This window comes from Triticum aestivum, chromosome 1D (genome assembly GCF_018294505.1).
Source record: "Triticum aestivum cultivar Chinese Spring chromosome 1D, IWGSC CS RefSeq v2.1, whole genome shotgun sequence".
In the NCBI taxonomy this organism is placed as follows: Eukaryota; Viridiplantae; Streptophyta; class Magnoliopsida; order Poales; family Poaceae; genus Triticum; species Triticum aestivum.
Genome location: NC_057796.1, coordinates 479,904,625 through 479,921,424, shown reverse-complemented (window position 1 = coordinate 479,921,424; position 16,800 = coordinate 479,904,625). Strand labels below are relative to the sequence as shown.

The 16,800-nt window shown below is 41.1% G+C and overlaps 1 protein-coding gene across 1 annotated transcript; it reads right to left on the bottom strand.

Annotated features, from left to right (window-relative positions):
* Positions 1-12,096: 12,096 nt before the first annotated feature.
* LOC123177249 (uncharacterized) lies at positions 12,097-13,019 on the bottom strand. Its single transcript, XM_044591109.1, has one exon. It carries the CDS (start codon positions 12,834-12,836, stop codon positions 12,363-12,365), a length of 474 nt encoding a protein of 157 aa, XP_044447044.1. The 5' UTR covers positions 12,837-13,019; the 3' UTR covers positions 12,097-12,362.
* Between the last annotated feature and the right edge of the window lie 3,781 nt (positions 13,020-16,800).

The following is a 16,800-nucleotide window of genomic DNA, read 5'->3' as shown; positions in this document are numbered from 1 at the left end:
ATGTAAGCCTTTTGCCGTGGGGAAGGGGGCGGTGTGGCCCCATCAAAGCCGCTCGATGTACTGATGTCTACTACACAACCTTCTTCTTGTAGACGCTCTTGGGCCTCCAAGTGCAGAGGTTTGTAGTACAGTAGCAAATTTCCCTCAAGTGGACGACCTAAGGTTTATCAATCTATGGGAGGCGTAGGATGAAGATGGTCTCTCTCAAACAACCCTGCAACCAAATAACAAAGAGTATCTTGTTTCCTCAACACACCCAATACAATGGTTGATTGTATAGGTGCACTAGTTCGGCGAAGAGATGGTGATACAAGTGTAATATGGATGGTAGATATAGGTTTTTGTAATCTGAAAATATAAAAACAGCAAGGTAACTAATGATAAAAGTGAGCGAAAACGGTATTGCAATGCGTTGAAACAAGGCCTAGGGTTCATACTTTCACTAGTGTAAGTTCTCTCAACAATAATAACATAATTGGATCATATAACTATCCCTCAACATGCAACAAAGAGTCATTCCAAAGTCACTAATAGCGGAGAACAAACGAAGAGATTATTGTAGGGTACGAAACCACCTCAAAGTTATTCTTTATGATCGATCTATTCAAGAGTCCGTAGTAAAATAACACGAAGCTATTCTTTCCGTTTAATCTATCCTAGAGTTCGTACTAGAATAACACCTTAAGACACAAATCAACCAAAACCCTAATGTCACCTAGATACTCCAGTGTCACCTCAAGTATCCGTGGGTATGATTATACGATATGCATCACATAATCTCAGATTCATCTATTCAACCAACACAAAGAACTTCAAAGAGTGCCCCAAAGTTTCTACCGGGGAGTCAAGACAAAAACGTGTGCCAACCCCTATGCATAAGTTCACGAGGTCACGGAACTCGCAAGTTGATCACCAAAACATACATCAAGTGGATCACGTGAATATCCCATTGTCACCACAGATAAGCACATGCAAGACATTCATCAAGTGTTCTCAAATCCTTAAAGACTCAATCCGATAAGATAACTTCAAAGGGAAAACTCAATCCATTACAAGAGAGTAGAGGGGGAGAAACATCATAATATCCAACTATAATAGCAAAGCTCGCGATACATCAAGATCATGCCAAATCAAGAACACGAGAGATAGAGAGAGAGAGATCAAACACATAGCTACTGGTACATACCCTCAGCCCCGAGGGTGAACTATTCCCTCCTTGTCATGGAGAGTGCCGGGATGATGAAGATGGCCACCGGAGAGGGATTCCCCCCTCCGGCAGGGTGCCGGAATGGGTCTAGATTGGTTTTCGGTGGCTACGGAGGCTTGCGGCGGCGGAACTCCCGATCTAGGTTATGTTCTGGAAGTTTGGGTATATATAAGAGGTTTTTGCATCGGGAACAAGTCAGGGGGGTCTCCGAGGCGGCCACGAGGTAGGGGGCGCGCCCAGGGGGTAGGGCACGCCCCCCACCCTCGTGGGTGCCTTGGGACTCTTATGGCCCATCTCCGATACTCCGTGGGCTTCTTCTGGTCCAAAAATAATCTCCGTGAAATTTCAGGTCAATTGGACTCCGTTTGGTTTTCCTTTTCTGCGATACTCAAAAACAAGGAAAAACAGAAACTGGCACTGGGCTCTAGGTTAATAGGTTAGTCCCAAAAATCATATAAAATAGCATATAAATGCATATGAAACATCCTAGATGGATAATATAATAGCATGGAACAATCAAAAATTATAGATACGTTGGAGAATTATGTGGGCTTCTTTGGCCTCTTGTTTTTTCATAGTCTCCATCCTTCTTTCCTCACATGGGACAATGCTCTAATAATGATGACCATCACACTTTTGTTTACTCATAACTCAATGTTACAACTCGATACTAGAACAAAAATATGACTCTATGTGAATGCCTCCGGCGGTGTACCGGGATATGCGATGAATCAAGAGCGACATGTATGAAAGAATTATGAAAGTGGCTTTGCCACAAATACGATGCCAACTACATGATCATGCAAAGCAATATGACAATGATGGAGCATGTCATAATAAACGGAACGGTGGAAAGTTGCATGGCAATATATCTCGGAATGGCTATGGAAATGCCATAATAGGTAGGTATGGTGGCTGTTTTGAGGAAGATATAAGGAGGCTTATGCGTGATAGAGCGTATATTATCACGGGGTTTGGATGCACCGACGAAGTTTGCACCAACTCTCAAGGTGAGAAAGGGCAATGCACGGTACAGTAGAGGCTAGCAAATTGCGGAAAGGTAAGAGTGCATATGATCCATGGACTCACATTAGTCATAAAGAACTCATATACTTATTGCAAAAGTTTATTAGCCCTCGAAGCAAAGTACTACTACGCATGCCCCTAGAGGGATATATTGGTAGGAAAAGACCATCGCTCGTCCCCGACCGCCACTCATAAGGAAAGCACTCAAAGAACACCCCATGCTTCAAATTTGTCACACAACGTTTACCATACGTGCATGCTACGGGACTTGCCAACTTTAACACAAGTATTTCTCAATTTCACAACTACCCAACTATCATGAATCTAACATTACCACCTTTATATCTCAAAACATCTATCAAGTATCATAGTATTCAATGCACTCTATATGAAAGTTTTTATCATACCCATCGTGAATGCCTATCATATTAGGACTAATTTTATAGCCAAAGCAAATTACCATGCTGTTCTAAAAGACTCTCAAAATAATATAAGTGAGTCTTGAGTGATCAATAATTTCTACAAAATAAAACCACCACCGTGCTCTAAAAAATATAAGTGAAGCACTAGAGCAAAGTTATCTAGCTGAAAAGATATAAGTGAAGCACATAGAGTATTCTAATAAATTCCGATTCATGTGTGTCTCTCCCAAAAGGTGTATACAGCAAGGATGATTGTGGTAAACTAAAAAGCAAAGACTCAAATCATACAAGACGCTCCAAGCAAAAACACATATCATGTGGTGAATAAAAATATAGCCTCAAGTAAAGTTACCGATGAACGAAGACGAAAGAGGGGATGCCTTCCAGGGCATCCCCAAGCTTAGGCTTTTGGTTGTCCTTGAATATTACCTTGGGGTTCCTTGGGCATCCCCAAGCTTAGGCTCTTGCCACTCCTTATTCCATAGTCCATCGAATCATTACCCAAAACTTGAGAACTTCACAACACAAAACTTAACAGAAAACTCGTAAGCTCTGTTAGTCTAAGAAAATAAATCACACCTTTTGGTACTGTTGTGAACTCATTCTAAATTCATATTGGTGTAATATCTAATGTATTCCAACTTATCTATGGTTCATACCCTCTGATATACTCATAGGTTCATCAAATTAGCAAACAACACATAGAAAACAGAATCTGTCAAAAACAGAACAGTCTGTAGTAATCTGTATCATTCGAATACTTCTGTCACTCCAACAATTCTGAAATAAATTGGTGGACCTGAGGAATTTGTCTATTAATCATCTGTAAAAAGAATCAACCTAAACTCACTCTCCAGTAAAAAAATGGCAGCTAATCTCGTGAGCGCAAAAGTTTCTGTTTTTTTACAGCAAGATTGCAGAGACTTCACCCAAGTCTTCCCAAAGGTTCTACTTGGCACAAACACTAATTAAAACATAAAACCACATCTAAACAGAGGCTAGATGAATTATTTATTACTAAACAGGAGCAAAAAGCAAAGAACAAAAATAAAATTGGGTGGCCTCCCAACAAGCGCTTACGTTTAACGCCCCTAGCTAGGCATGATGATTTCAATGATGCTCACATAAAAGATAAGAATTGAAACATAAAGAGAGAATCATGAAGAATATGACTAGCACATTTAAGTCTAACCCACTTCATATGCATAGGGATTTTTTGAGCAAACAATTTATGGGAACAAGAATCAACTAGCATAGGAAAGCAAAACAAGCATAACTTCAAAACTTTAAGCACATAGAGAGGAAACTTGGTATTATTGCAATTCCTACAAGCATATATTACTCCCTCATAATAATTTTCAGTAGCATAATGAATGAATTCAAAAATATAACCATCACATAAAGCATTCTTTTCATGATCTACAAGCATAGAAAATTTACTACTCTCCACATAAGCAAAATTCTTCTCATTCGGAATAGTGGGAGTATCATAAGAAACTCCAATACTATAAATTGTTTCCACATTAAAAGAGTAATGTTCAGAAAAAGGGTAATCATAATCATGACAACTTTTATAAATATAATCATCACTACTTTTTATAGCATAAGTGTCATCACAATAATCATCATAGGTAGCAACTTTGTTCTCATCATAATCAATTGAAACCTCTTCCAAGATAGTGGAATCATTACTAAATAAAGTCATGACCTCTCCAAATCCACTTTCATAATTCTCAAAATAAGATTCAACACCCTCCAAAATAGTGGGATCATTACTTCCTAAAGTCGACACTCTTCCAAACCCACTTTCATCAATATAACCATCATAAATAGGAGGCATGCTATCATCATAATAAATTTTCATATCAAAACTTGGGAGGTTAAATATATCATCTTCATGAAGAATAGCATCCCCAAGCTTGGGCCTCTTCATATCATAAGCATAATCACTCTCATCATTAATAGTATGGATAACACCAATAGTATAGCAATTATCATCATCACAATGAGTAATAGGAGCAACATCATTTGGGAGGGGTACCTTTTTACCTTTGCTTCTCCGTCTTTTCTTTTTCTTCTTCACATTATGTGTGGGTTTAATCCTCTTTTTGGAGCTCCTTATTAATGTGATTGGTTGAATAGAAGGCTCCTCCTCGTTACCTGATTCATCATAAGAAATAATAGGAGTATTTTGGGAAGTCTCTTCCCTTTCATTAGTATTCTCTTCATCTTCTATTTGTTTTCTTGCCTTTATGTAATTGGCAATATAAGGATTTTCAATGCAATTCACCGCACAATACATATAAATTTCCTCTAGATCAAAATCAAGAACTGTCTCAAGGGCAAATTCTGGAATATACTTAGTTATACGTTTCATTTCTTCATAACCCAGAAGCAAACTAAGTTCATTAAGATGTGCAAGGGAAATCAAGTCATAACAATTTTTGGACACGATTTGATCATGAAACAATTTGCATTGGATATTTAAATGACCACGTTCATTGCAAAGTTCACAAGGATGGCTAAGAAAATTTAAATTTTCAGCACAAACATCTAGCCTTTCTTGCAACCATTTAGTTTCTAAATACTTATGCCTCTTGCAAAATCTATCTTCCCTATTTGGTGTGTACTTGCAAACCCTATGCACTCCACAAAAATTGACATGCTTATAAGGGACATTTTCATCATGACTAGTGCAATCATCATTAGTACTATGGATATTCAAAGAGTTCGTACTAACAACATTGCAATCATGCTCATCATTCAAAGATTTAGTGCCAAACATTTTAATGCATTCTTCTTCTAGCATTTTGGCACAATTATCGGAATCCTTATTTTCACGAAAGATATTAAAAAGATGAAGCATATGAGGCACCCTCAATTCCATTTTTTTGTAGTTTTCTTTTATAGTATAAACTTGTGATAAAACAAGAAACAAAAAGATTCGATTGCAAGATCTAAAGATATACCTTCAAGCGCTAACCTCCCCGGCAACGGCGCCAGAAAAGAGCTTGATGCCTACTACACAACCTTCTTCTTGTAGATGTTGTTGGGCCTCCAAGTGCAGAGGTTTGTAGGACAGTAGCAAATTTCCCTCAAGTGGATGACCTAAGGTTTATCAATCCGTGGGAGGCATAGGATGAAGATGGTCTCTCTTAAACAACCCTGCAACCAAATAACAAAGAGTCTCTTGTGTCCCCAACACACCCAATACAATGGTAAATTGTATAGGTGCACTAGTTCGGCGAAGAGATGGTGATACAAGTGTAATATGGATGGTAGATATAGGTTTTTGTAATCTGAAAATATAAAAACAGCAAGGTAACTAATGATAAAAGTGAGCGAAAACGGTATTGCAATGCGTTGAAACAAGGCCTAGGGTTCATACTTTCACTAGTGCAAGTTCTCTCAACGACAATAACATAATTGGATCATATAACTATCCCTCAACATGCAACAAAGAGTCACTCCAAAGTCACTAATAGCGGAGAACAAATGAAGAGATTATTGTAGGGTACGAAACCACCTCAAAGTTATTCTTTCCGATTGATCTATTCAAGAGTCCGTAGTAAAATAAACGAAGAGATTATTGTAGGGTACGAAACCACCTTAAGACACAAATCAACCAAAACCCTAATGTCACCTAGATACTCCAATGTCACCTCAAGTATCTGTGGGTATGATTATACGATATGCATCACACAATCTCAGATTCATCTATTCAACCAACACAAAGAACTTCAAAGAGTGCCCCAAAGTTTCTACTAGAGAGTCAAGACGAAAACGTGTGCCAACCCCTATGCGTAAGGTCACAAGGTCACGGAACTCGGAAGTTGATCACCAAAACATACATCAAGTGGATCACGTGAATATCCCATTGTCACCACAGATAAGCACATGCAAGACATACATCAAGTGTTCTCAAATCCTTAAAGACTCAATCTGATAAGATAACTTCAAAGGGAAAACTCAATCCATTACAAGAGAGTAGAGGGGGAGAAACATCATAAGATCCAACTATAATAGCAAAGCTCGCGATACATCAAGATCGTGCCAAATCAAGAACACGAGAGAGAGAGAGAGAGAGAGAGAGAGAGAGAGAGAGATCAAACATATAGCTACTGGTACATACCCTCAGCCCCGAGGGTGAACTACTCCCTCCTCGTCATGGAGAGCGTCGGGATGATGAAGATGGCCACCGGAGAGGGATTCCCCCCTCCGGCAGGGTGCCGAAACGGGTCTAGATTGGTTTTCGGTGGCTACGGGGGCTTGCAGCGGCGGAACTCCCGATCTAGGTTATGTTCTAGAAGTTTGGGTATATATAAGAGGTTTTGGCGTCGGGAACAAGTCAGGGGGTCTCCGAGGCGGCCACGAGGTAGGGGGCGCGCCCTGGGGGGTAGGGCGTGCCCCCACCCCCGTGGGTGCCTCGGGACTCTTCTGTCCCATCTCCGATACTCCGTGGGCTTCTTCTGGTCCAAAAATAATCTCCGTGAAATTTCAGGTCAATTGGACTCCATTTGGTTTTCCTTTTCTGCGATACTCAAAAGCAAGGGAAAAACATAAACTGGCACTGGGCTCTAGGTTAATAGGTTAGTCCCAAAAATCATATAAAATAGCATATAAATGCATATAAAATATCGTAGATGGATAATATAATAGCATGGAACAATCAAAAATTATTGATACGTTGGAGACGTATCATGTACCTGCTCCATACATAGCCGGTGGACGTAGGATTGGATGGGTAACGAACGTCTTGGTTCCTTCTTGCTCTGTGCTTGGTGTGCCCCGTGGGATGGAACGGGTAACGCCCCTTGTGGTTACCCGTGTCGGTGCTTTGATGGCACACACGATCTGTCAGCTGCCGGGTTGTTAGGTTTGCGTGTGCCAGTTATGCTCACTTGAACAATCAAGCCAAAGCGATTGCATGGACCAAGTAGGCTCAAGTGATGTGCCGCATACTCACGAAGTGGGAAGGCAAGTGGTGCCTTGATGCACAGACACCTTGGAGCCCAAGCACATCATGGCAGAAGACGCCAAGCACCTTGTCGAGGAAGATACTTGTGGGGGCGAGCCCTAAGGGCGTATCCTGCCCGGCCTCCTGTCGTAGGTGCACGTGGTCGGATACGTCTTTGGGGTGCCTCCACGGCTTTTGGTGGTTGGGCTGTTGGTTATTATGGCTCAAGGAATTTGCCATGGCGGGAGGGGTGTTGTACCACCGAAGTTGGTTGGTGGGTGTGGGATTGGCCGGGTAACGATCCTTGGAATCTAGACGACAGGCATGTTCTAGGCTTCCTGCCCGGCGCACCGCAACGCTCAAAGTAGTAGCGGTGTGAGCACGCAGGTTAGTACTCGAACATCGAATCCCCGATGACGACATCGACCACCCAAAGCAAAACACTTCCATGGTAGCAAATTTGACTTTACTTCCTGGCCTGCAATTTGTCTCTGCGCCAATTGGTGCAATAGGTCATCTAGTAGTTATAAACACTAGATGATACCCCGCACGTTGTTGTGGGAATGCTTTGCAATATATTTCAACGATACTTGGTTTATTGGAATATGAATATTTGGAGTAATAATCTCATAACTAAAACTAAAATTTCATATGATTTATCGTGTTTGATTATTGTATAGTTCTAAAATATTTAATAAATATAAATAACATGGTAGAAATGAAATTCTCATGCATGTTTGTATTTTGAGATGGACCTTTTTCTATGCAGGGCTGCATGTTCCCATGGGCCTTTCCACACATGTTGCATATGGGTGGCATGCATGCATGTTGAGACAAATAGGTTCATGGAGAATAGCTATTTAGATATAATTGGTTATGATTTATTTCCAGGGTATTCCCTCACGCTACATTTTATAGAGGAATCTACATCCACTCAAACCTCTTGTCAAGAACTCTTTGTATCATTATGCTACATTTAGACAATTTTTGGCCCTTTTTGTTGTATTATAAAGCACATGATTGTGATGTCATGGCACATTGATCCACATGGGAATTGAAAATGTAGGAATATGTAATAGATTTTCTTGGTTCCACAATGAGAAAAACATGGAAACTTTCCTGAATATTAAGTGTTTGCCCGGCTGTCATAGAAACAGGAGAAAATTTTCCATGAGGTTAGACTACGATGAAATTTTTCATTTGAAATGCATACTAACTAAACTGTATAATATCCAACGATCCAAACAAGTCACGTTGAATGTTTTATGGAATATAATCATTAAAATTTATTTTAAAATTAAAAACTTTCTACCAAAATGGTGAAGCACAATCTTATACAATGAAGTGGACATGACCGTAAAACCTTTTTTTTCTTTGTTGTTATGCTTTTTAGAATTACATGAATCAAAAGGCTCTCGACGTATCCACCACACAAGGCAAAGTCCATGCATATCATCGGTCATCCATGGACGCGAGACTCACATGACTCACACATACACATACGTAGATAACTATGTGTTTTCACCGTTTAATAATGTTAGGAGCATCTAGAAGTCTTATGTTTAGATTTCATTCTAAACTTACTGGCCTTATACTCTAGAAACCTCTTCTAAAGAGTATGATCGATATATAAGCATATGCCAGAAAATGATATATGCAAACATGCAATTTAATTATATTACATAGTGATATCCATTGTAATAATAGAGTTTTCTTAACCATAACAAACTAAATAAGATCATCTAAGCTTCAGTTTAGCATTAGAAAATGTATTTGTAATGATAAATACTGGAACAGTATGACTAATATGTAGCATAATATATATTATGATGCTTAAATTATTATTACTATTAGTTTTATTTGAAAATATATATTCAATATAGTATATAAATGAAGTATATCAACAAAATAATACATATTTAACGACAAAAATAGTTATGAACAAGTAAAAAAGTTTATTATGAACTACATATAGTTTAATACTCAAGGCATATTTTCAAGGTTACGAATGATAATATTACTTTTTCCAAAATAGTTACGAATGATAATATTACTTTTTCCAAATTAGTATTTGTAATTAGTGATAACAAAAAATTTCCTTAGTTTTAACCCAATAATCAATAGATATGTACTTAGAAACATGTAACAATTTATTCAATAATTTTTTTTTTATAATTTTGTATACGGTTTTGATATATATCCATTATAACAATAAAGTTTCCAAGTGAGGAAATTACTCGATTCACACTGTAAACTTCATTTATTTAATTTGATTCGAGTTCTACACGAAACAATATCTTCCCGAGGTGAATCCATTTGGAAAATAATCCAAGTTGCCTCCATCATAACTTCACTGCAATAAACATACTAAACTAAATAAAAAATATTATTTAACGAAAACCTTAATTTTATTATTAGAAAATGTATTTATAATTATAACTACTACCAAAATATACTAATGTGTACATCATCTGCAAAGGTTTATAAGCATCCGCGTATTTTGAGCATAAATTTTACTCAGATTTTGACTAATAAATAACGAGTTCTATGTCACAAAAATTGTATTGTTAGAAATTTATTTTGAATTTCAATCCAATGATATACTTTACAACATGTAAATCGTATTTCTTTAGTCAAATTTAGGCTTAAATTTTGGGAGGGGTTAATAAACCTGAACGGAGGAAGGACGTTAATATGGCCACTTTATGAAACAGTATTGTTTCCTCACAAGTTTTAGAAGATTAGCCTTCAATATTAACTAATATATTAATCAGAACACAATAAACTACAAAATGAAATCAAAAACACAAATTTTCATGTGGAATCACTTGGGCTTTTCATACTTAGAAAACAAATCCGGATTCAAATGTTCAGAACAACCAAGTGTGGGTATGAATGCACGACTGGGCATCGTACAACAAACAAGGTATGCATAGCACCACCCATGGAAAAACTAACCCAAATGATAAGTGCCACACGTCAGGTGCGTGGCACTCCGGCCTTGACGTTTTTCGATGGCAAGTTTAGTCACACAAGGATGGCAAATTCGAGTGATACGCAACAAGTTTCTGTCGAAAATAAACTGAAGCACGCAAGTTGCCATGCTTGACAACTAAAGTTGTCATCCTCGCGTAACTAAACTTGCAATTGAAAACGTTAGGAGTTTTCATGTGCTCGTACCTGACACGTTGTACTTATCAGAGTCCAAAAATAATACTCCCTCCAATCCATATTAATTGTCGCACATTTCATACAACTTTAGTATAAAGTTGTACTAAGTGTGCGACAATTAATATAGATCGGAGGGAGTATTAGGTTCAAGGCATAGTTGTCACACAAGCCAAAAGACGTTCGTGAAGTTGGGCTCAATGGAAATTTTTATTTGGAACTGCATGCATAGTAGACCATAGAAATACTTCCTACGGTCTCTATAACAAAGTCCCTATGGAACATAACACTTCAAAATTTCTAAGAAATTCCTTTGAACCAAAAAAAACCTCTTGGAAAGAATCCTTTTCCCCCTTCGTTTATGCAATAAATAAAAAATTTACAGGATTCAAATGACATGACATTGCAAACCTATATTGTTTTCTATTTCTGCGATTTTAGAATTATGTGAATTTAATGGCCCCAAAAGTTGGGTCCTTTGGTTTTTTTAAGGTTTATATACATAAACTATACATAACAATTTAGGCACACTTATATGGTTGCATCATGGCAACACTACTAATTAACACCCAACACACACCAGACTGAATGTGGCTTATATTGTTGTAACATGATGACAACACTACTAATTGACACCGAAAACATATCAACCAAACACACGCCATATTTAGCATGGCGTTGGGGGGTTGGTTGGGGGGGGGGGGGGGGGGTCTTGTTTGATTTTGCTAGTTGCCGGTGTGATTTGTTGCGTGTGTTGCGTCAGTGCTGGTTGTGCGCATCCTAAATATGCAGAGTTGGGTGTGTGCTCTTTATATTTGTAGTCTTGATGCTTCATTTTAAGCAAATAAAGTCCATGATTTGTCAGAAAAATCTGAGATGAGAAGCCGGCCGCCACGAAAAGGGTACCAACCAGTGACCTATAAGCAAGGCGGGTGGGAAACCCACTTTTGCTTTTTAGGGGAAGTGGAAAAACGAAAATCCTAGACGCGCGGATAATTACGGGGGTTTCACGGGTCAACAACGCTAATTAATCTCTCTCACCCCTGATTTTCAGTGTGGGTGGGGCCGCCTCTATCCTAATCTCCAATCAAAAAGCTTCACCTAATCACAGTCCGTTAAATCCGTAAAAACTATCTGGTGTGTGTAGCATTGCTCGTTGGAAAACCACCTTGGTCAATCAATTTAGGTCTGCCTCAGATAGGATTTCGTGCTCCCCTATTAAGCATAGGATTTCGTGCAGTAGCGCAAGATGCTCACCTTGGATATTTTTCTCAAGACTTTTGCACATGCGCATAATGAAAGGATCGTGATCGAAAGTTCAGAATGAGCCCTAGTTAACTATTGATCTGGGTGAGAGGAGAGGTCTGCTGTCAATCACAACTTCTCAAGAGCAGGCAAATTTTGAGTGTTACAGCAAGTAAACTGTATCACTGCAAAATCCATATGCATACCCTGTGGTTAAGAGAACGTAAAATCGTGAATTCACGGTACAAATGCACACTTGTGCCACTACCTCAACAACAGTGGACGCAGAACGATGAAACACGAGGAAATTATTGACCCTGACATGCCCAAGATTTAATTAGGCCGTGCCGTGCGCGGCGCCGGGCAGCTCCGGCGTGACGAGCGCGCTGTAGATGTGCGCCATCATCCGCCGCTCGAAGTCGCCGCCGCCGGTCGACCGCGCCCGGGGCACCCGCTTCGCCCACAGCTCGCCCTGCTCCCGGGGCTTCGTCGCCAGCGCCGCGCACGGCCGCCCGGCGCCCCCGGCCAGCGCCAGCATCGCGTCGACGTACGCGTCCCGCAGCCTCGCGAGCAGGCGCACCGGCGACAGCAGCGCGGCCGCGCGCAGCCTGGCCACGCCGGCCAGCCACCGCAGACGCCGCTGCACGGCGCCTGCTGGCGTCGTCCGCGTCCTGCTCCCGGCCGCGCCGCCGAGGCGGGCCACCCTGAGGCTGCGCCGCGACGGCGAGCCGCCGCCGCCGAGGCGCTGGTAGTTCCTCCGCGCCCAGTACATCTGCACGCTCCGGCGCGGCCGGGACACGAGGCCGGCCATGCGATCGGAGAAGGCGCGTCTCGTGCTCTGCTGCCGCGACGGGATGGCACGGTGATCTTAGCTGCGTGTGGTAGTCTGAGGTGAAGCTTAGCTTTGCTCTGTATATATCGTGATGAGATCACCGGCGCCGGCTCTGTCTGACTTGCTGCTAGGCGCTAGCTCATCGTCACCGGTCTTGTTAACTCTTCTTTGTTGCCGGCGCAGTGATGGGCGGTCGTGTCAAGATCGGCTTTGAATTGGTCGCGCTAGGCGGGCCGATGGTAAAAAAGAAAAAAAGAAAAAAAGTATGCGGCCGCCAAAGCTGCACCCCATCGTACGTACGTGTCGGCGGCCTAGCTACTGTACCACTCTGCTTCCGTTCTATATACTGTACTACTCGCTCACTCTTTGCCTCAAAGTTATTTTTACTCACTCACTCTCTCGCATACTCGCATAGTCACATGCATATGTGTCACCAAATCTCATACTCCCTATGTCCCATAATATAAGAACGTTTTTCAAGCTAACATAGTTAAAAAACGTTCTTATATTATGGGACAGAGGGAGTATATTTTGTCAACAAAATATTTCCATATTCGTACGCCACTAGTGATGACTACAACTACTGAAGCGAGCCGAAGGCACGCCGTCCATCATCACCCCTTCCTCGTCGGAGTCGGGCAAACATCAATGTAGTAGACAGTGGAAGTTGGCATGGTAAGACCCATTGACCCAGCGCACCAGAATATCAACCGCCGCCGATGAGAAGAATAGTAGTCAGGAAGGATCCAACCTATAGACACAAAGACGTAGACGAACAAAGACTGGATCCAAGTGGATCCACCGAAGATAAATGTCGACCGGATCCCACGAGATCCGTCGGAGAGGCGAGAGATACACCTCCTCCGCACGCTCTCCGACGACACTAGAAGCACCGCCCGAACCAGGGCTATGCGGGAAGAACATGCATGTATGTGCCTGTCCCTCCCAATTGAGCATGCAACCCATTTGTTTTTCCTTCTCAGACGGGCCATCTGGTATCTAATTGGCCTGCCAGGCCGAATCTAGGGTTGGTCGGCTATCTAATTGGGCTGCCAGCCTATGGTCCGGATCAAGAGCTGGTTTTAGCATTGCCAAGGAGAGAGAAATTCTCGGAAGAAGCTGGCTGTCCGTGGGCTATATCTCGCTTACTGCGATATGTAGATCTGTGTCGCCTCTGTCTCCACTAAATGAGCCGTCCCAATACATTACCGTCTGAAGAGATTTTGGGAAGGTTCTATGAACAGTTTCGAACCAGTTTTAGAACCTTCCATGTGGTTTTTTGTTCTTCTTTTTGTTTCTACGTTTTTTGTATCAGTTTTGTTATTTTACATTTTTCGCTTGTTCTTTTCCTTTTCTTCAAATACATGTCAATACACATTTCTACATTTTTCGTACACACGCATAACATTTTTTTGATACACTTTCGACATTTTCAAATACATGTTTGATCTTTTAAAAACATGTATACATTTCCAAATACACGTTGAGTATTTTGAATCATACAAAACATTTTTTATATATGTGTGAACATTGTTTTACATTTTATTAACATTTTATAAAATTACAAGAGTATATTTTTGAAAGGTGTGAACATTTTCCTAAAATGTAGCAAACATTTTTGTGAATGGTACGGTTTTTTAAAAACATTACATGAACATTTTTTACATCGTATATACACTTTTTCAAAATGTTATGAACATATTTTTTAAATGAGTGAAGATTTATTTTTAATGTTATGAAACTTTTTTTAATGGTAGGAAACATATTTTCACATTATGAACATTTTTTTACATTGCACAAAACATTTTTTAATATGGCATGATTATTTTCTGAAACACGTGAACATTGTTTTAATATCAGAAACATTTCTTCAATGGTACTAACATTTTAAAACAAATACACAAACAAATTTTCTACTAATGTGTCAACATAATTTAGATGCACGTTCTACATTTTTTTTAAACTTGAATAGAATATTTCTCAATTTCAGAAATATAAATAAAAGTAATAAAAATAACAGAATAGGACGTGCGGTAGTAAGCAAATGCCTCTCCCGTGCTGGGCCGGCCAAGTTGGACGTTCCGAACAGACCCTTATTTGGCCCAAATAAGTACACAGATATCAAGAGGCGGAGGGAAGCGACGCGAGAGCTATTTATCGCTTTAAGCGAGACGATAGCTTTGTCTCGCTGAAGATTTTTCTTCAGTGGCATCCTATTGCGCCGGCCCATTCTGGCGCGTATATAGTATGTAAAAAGAGTAGAGAAAATGTCCGAGAAGCAGGGGTCGAACCCTGGTCTCAGGTACTCCCTCAGTCCAAAAAAGCTTGACGGAGGGAGTAGTTGGCACGCTGCGCTAACCCCTCTATCTAAGTTCAATTCTTGCTATAAACAAGTGTTACGTCCTGCTTAAAGCTATTTGAGCCGTTTTCTTCGAGTATTTTCTTTGATTTTGTTTTTTTCTCCTTTTTCACTATTTTTTGCATTTTCATTCTTTGTTTTCTATTTTTCCTTTTTCTTCTTTTTTGGTTTCTATTTTTCTTTCTTATGTTTTTTACTCTATATTTTTTGTATATGTCAAAAACGTTTTTAGTAAGTGATCAAAACAATTTGTACACACATTCAACATTTTTTAATACTTGTTCAATATTTTTTCAAATACTCGGTCAACATTTTCTAGTACTTGTTCAACATTTTTCAAATACTCGTTCAACATTTTTAATGCTCGTTCAACATTTTTAATACTTATTCAACATTTTTAAATACTTGTTCAACATTTTCAAATACTCGTTCAACATTTGTTATTACTTATTCAATCTTTTTTTCAAATACTTGTTCAAGATTTTTCAAATATGTTTTTGAAGAGTGTATCAAATATGTAGAATATTTTAAAGTATAAAGAAAAGTAAAGAATACAGATGCTCGTTGCCCGTGCTTGTCGAACAAGACGTGAGTAGACCGGGCGCCACCGCTGCCCGTGCTTGTCCGCGCCCATCGGAGCTGTCGAGTCACACACGTTGCCCTCCACCGCATGTGTTGGCTAAAACAGTCCGGAATGGACAAACTGGCCGTCGGATCATCGTTGATCGCGGTTGGGTTGAACGACGCCTTCCTTGTCGGTGGACGGATGCACGGTATTCGGGGGGCGGTCGCGGCAAAGGGGACACATACTCCTCGAGGTCCACAACCTGAACTCCCTGCAACGCCGCTTCCCACTCGCGGTGCCTCCTTTGACGGTCCCTCCGAGCGATATTCTCCGGCTTACAAGCCGGAGCCAAGGATGGAAGCCCCATGGACGGCACCAAGGCAACATCCATGGCAGTGGTGGGGGACGGGTTGGGCGACGTATGGGGGCAGGCGGCGCGGATGGGGCAGGAAGGGTGGACGATGGTGACGGCTCAAACGCGGGAAATGGTGAACGGACGCGAGACCAGGACGGAGTTTGGACTTATGGGATTTCGTGCAATTTGTGGTAGGGTTGCGTTGTTTGGTCCGGTGTGGCGGACACGCCCCGGTGCGCCTTCACCTCCCTATATCCACCCCAAATTTCGGCTGGATATGAGGGGTGCCGGTCATCCCAGACGTACAAGACTAGTATGAGGCGTCCGTCTTGGTCGGGGTTTTTTTTTATCGGTGAGTGATCGAGCTGTCCGCCTGGGCATTTGGAGGCGTCCGACTGTGGATGCTTTTATAGTGCAGATTCTACACCTTTGTTCGTTTCTGCAGTTAAGATTATGCACCTTACCTTTCCCCTTCTCTCGCCCCGTGCCGCCCCCGGGCGACCCGGGCGCGCAAACCCTAGCCGATAGGGAACCACTCTCCCCATCAACTCATCCCCCGCCGCCGCCGGCGAGCTCCACTGGGCAAAGCCCGCGGGGAGTCAACGGCGGCAAGATCTCCCTTGTCTCTCTCCTGGATGGTGTGTCCCATTCCGGTAGGGAGGGA

Coding starts and splice junctions, on each gene's coding strand:
- LOC123177249 (XM_044591109.1), bottom strand. CDS start 12,836: ATGGCCGGCCTCGTGTCCCGGCCGCGCCGGAGCGTGCAGATGTACTGG.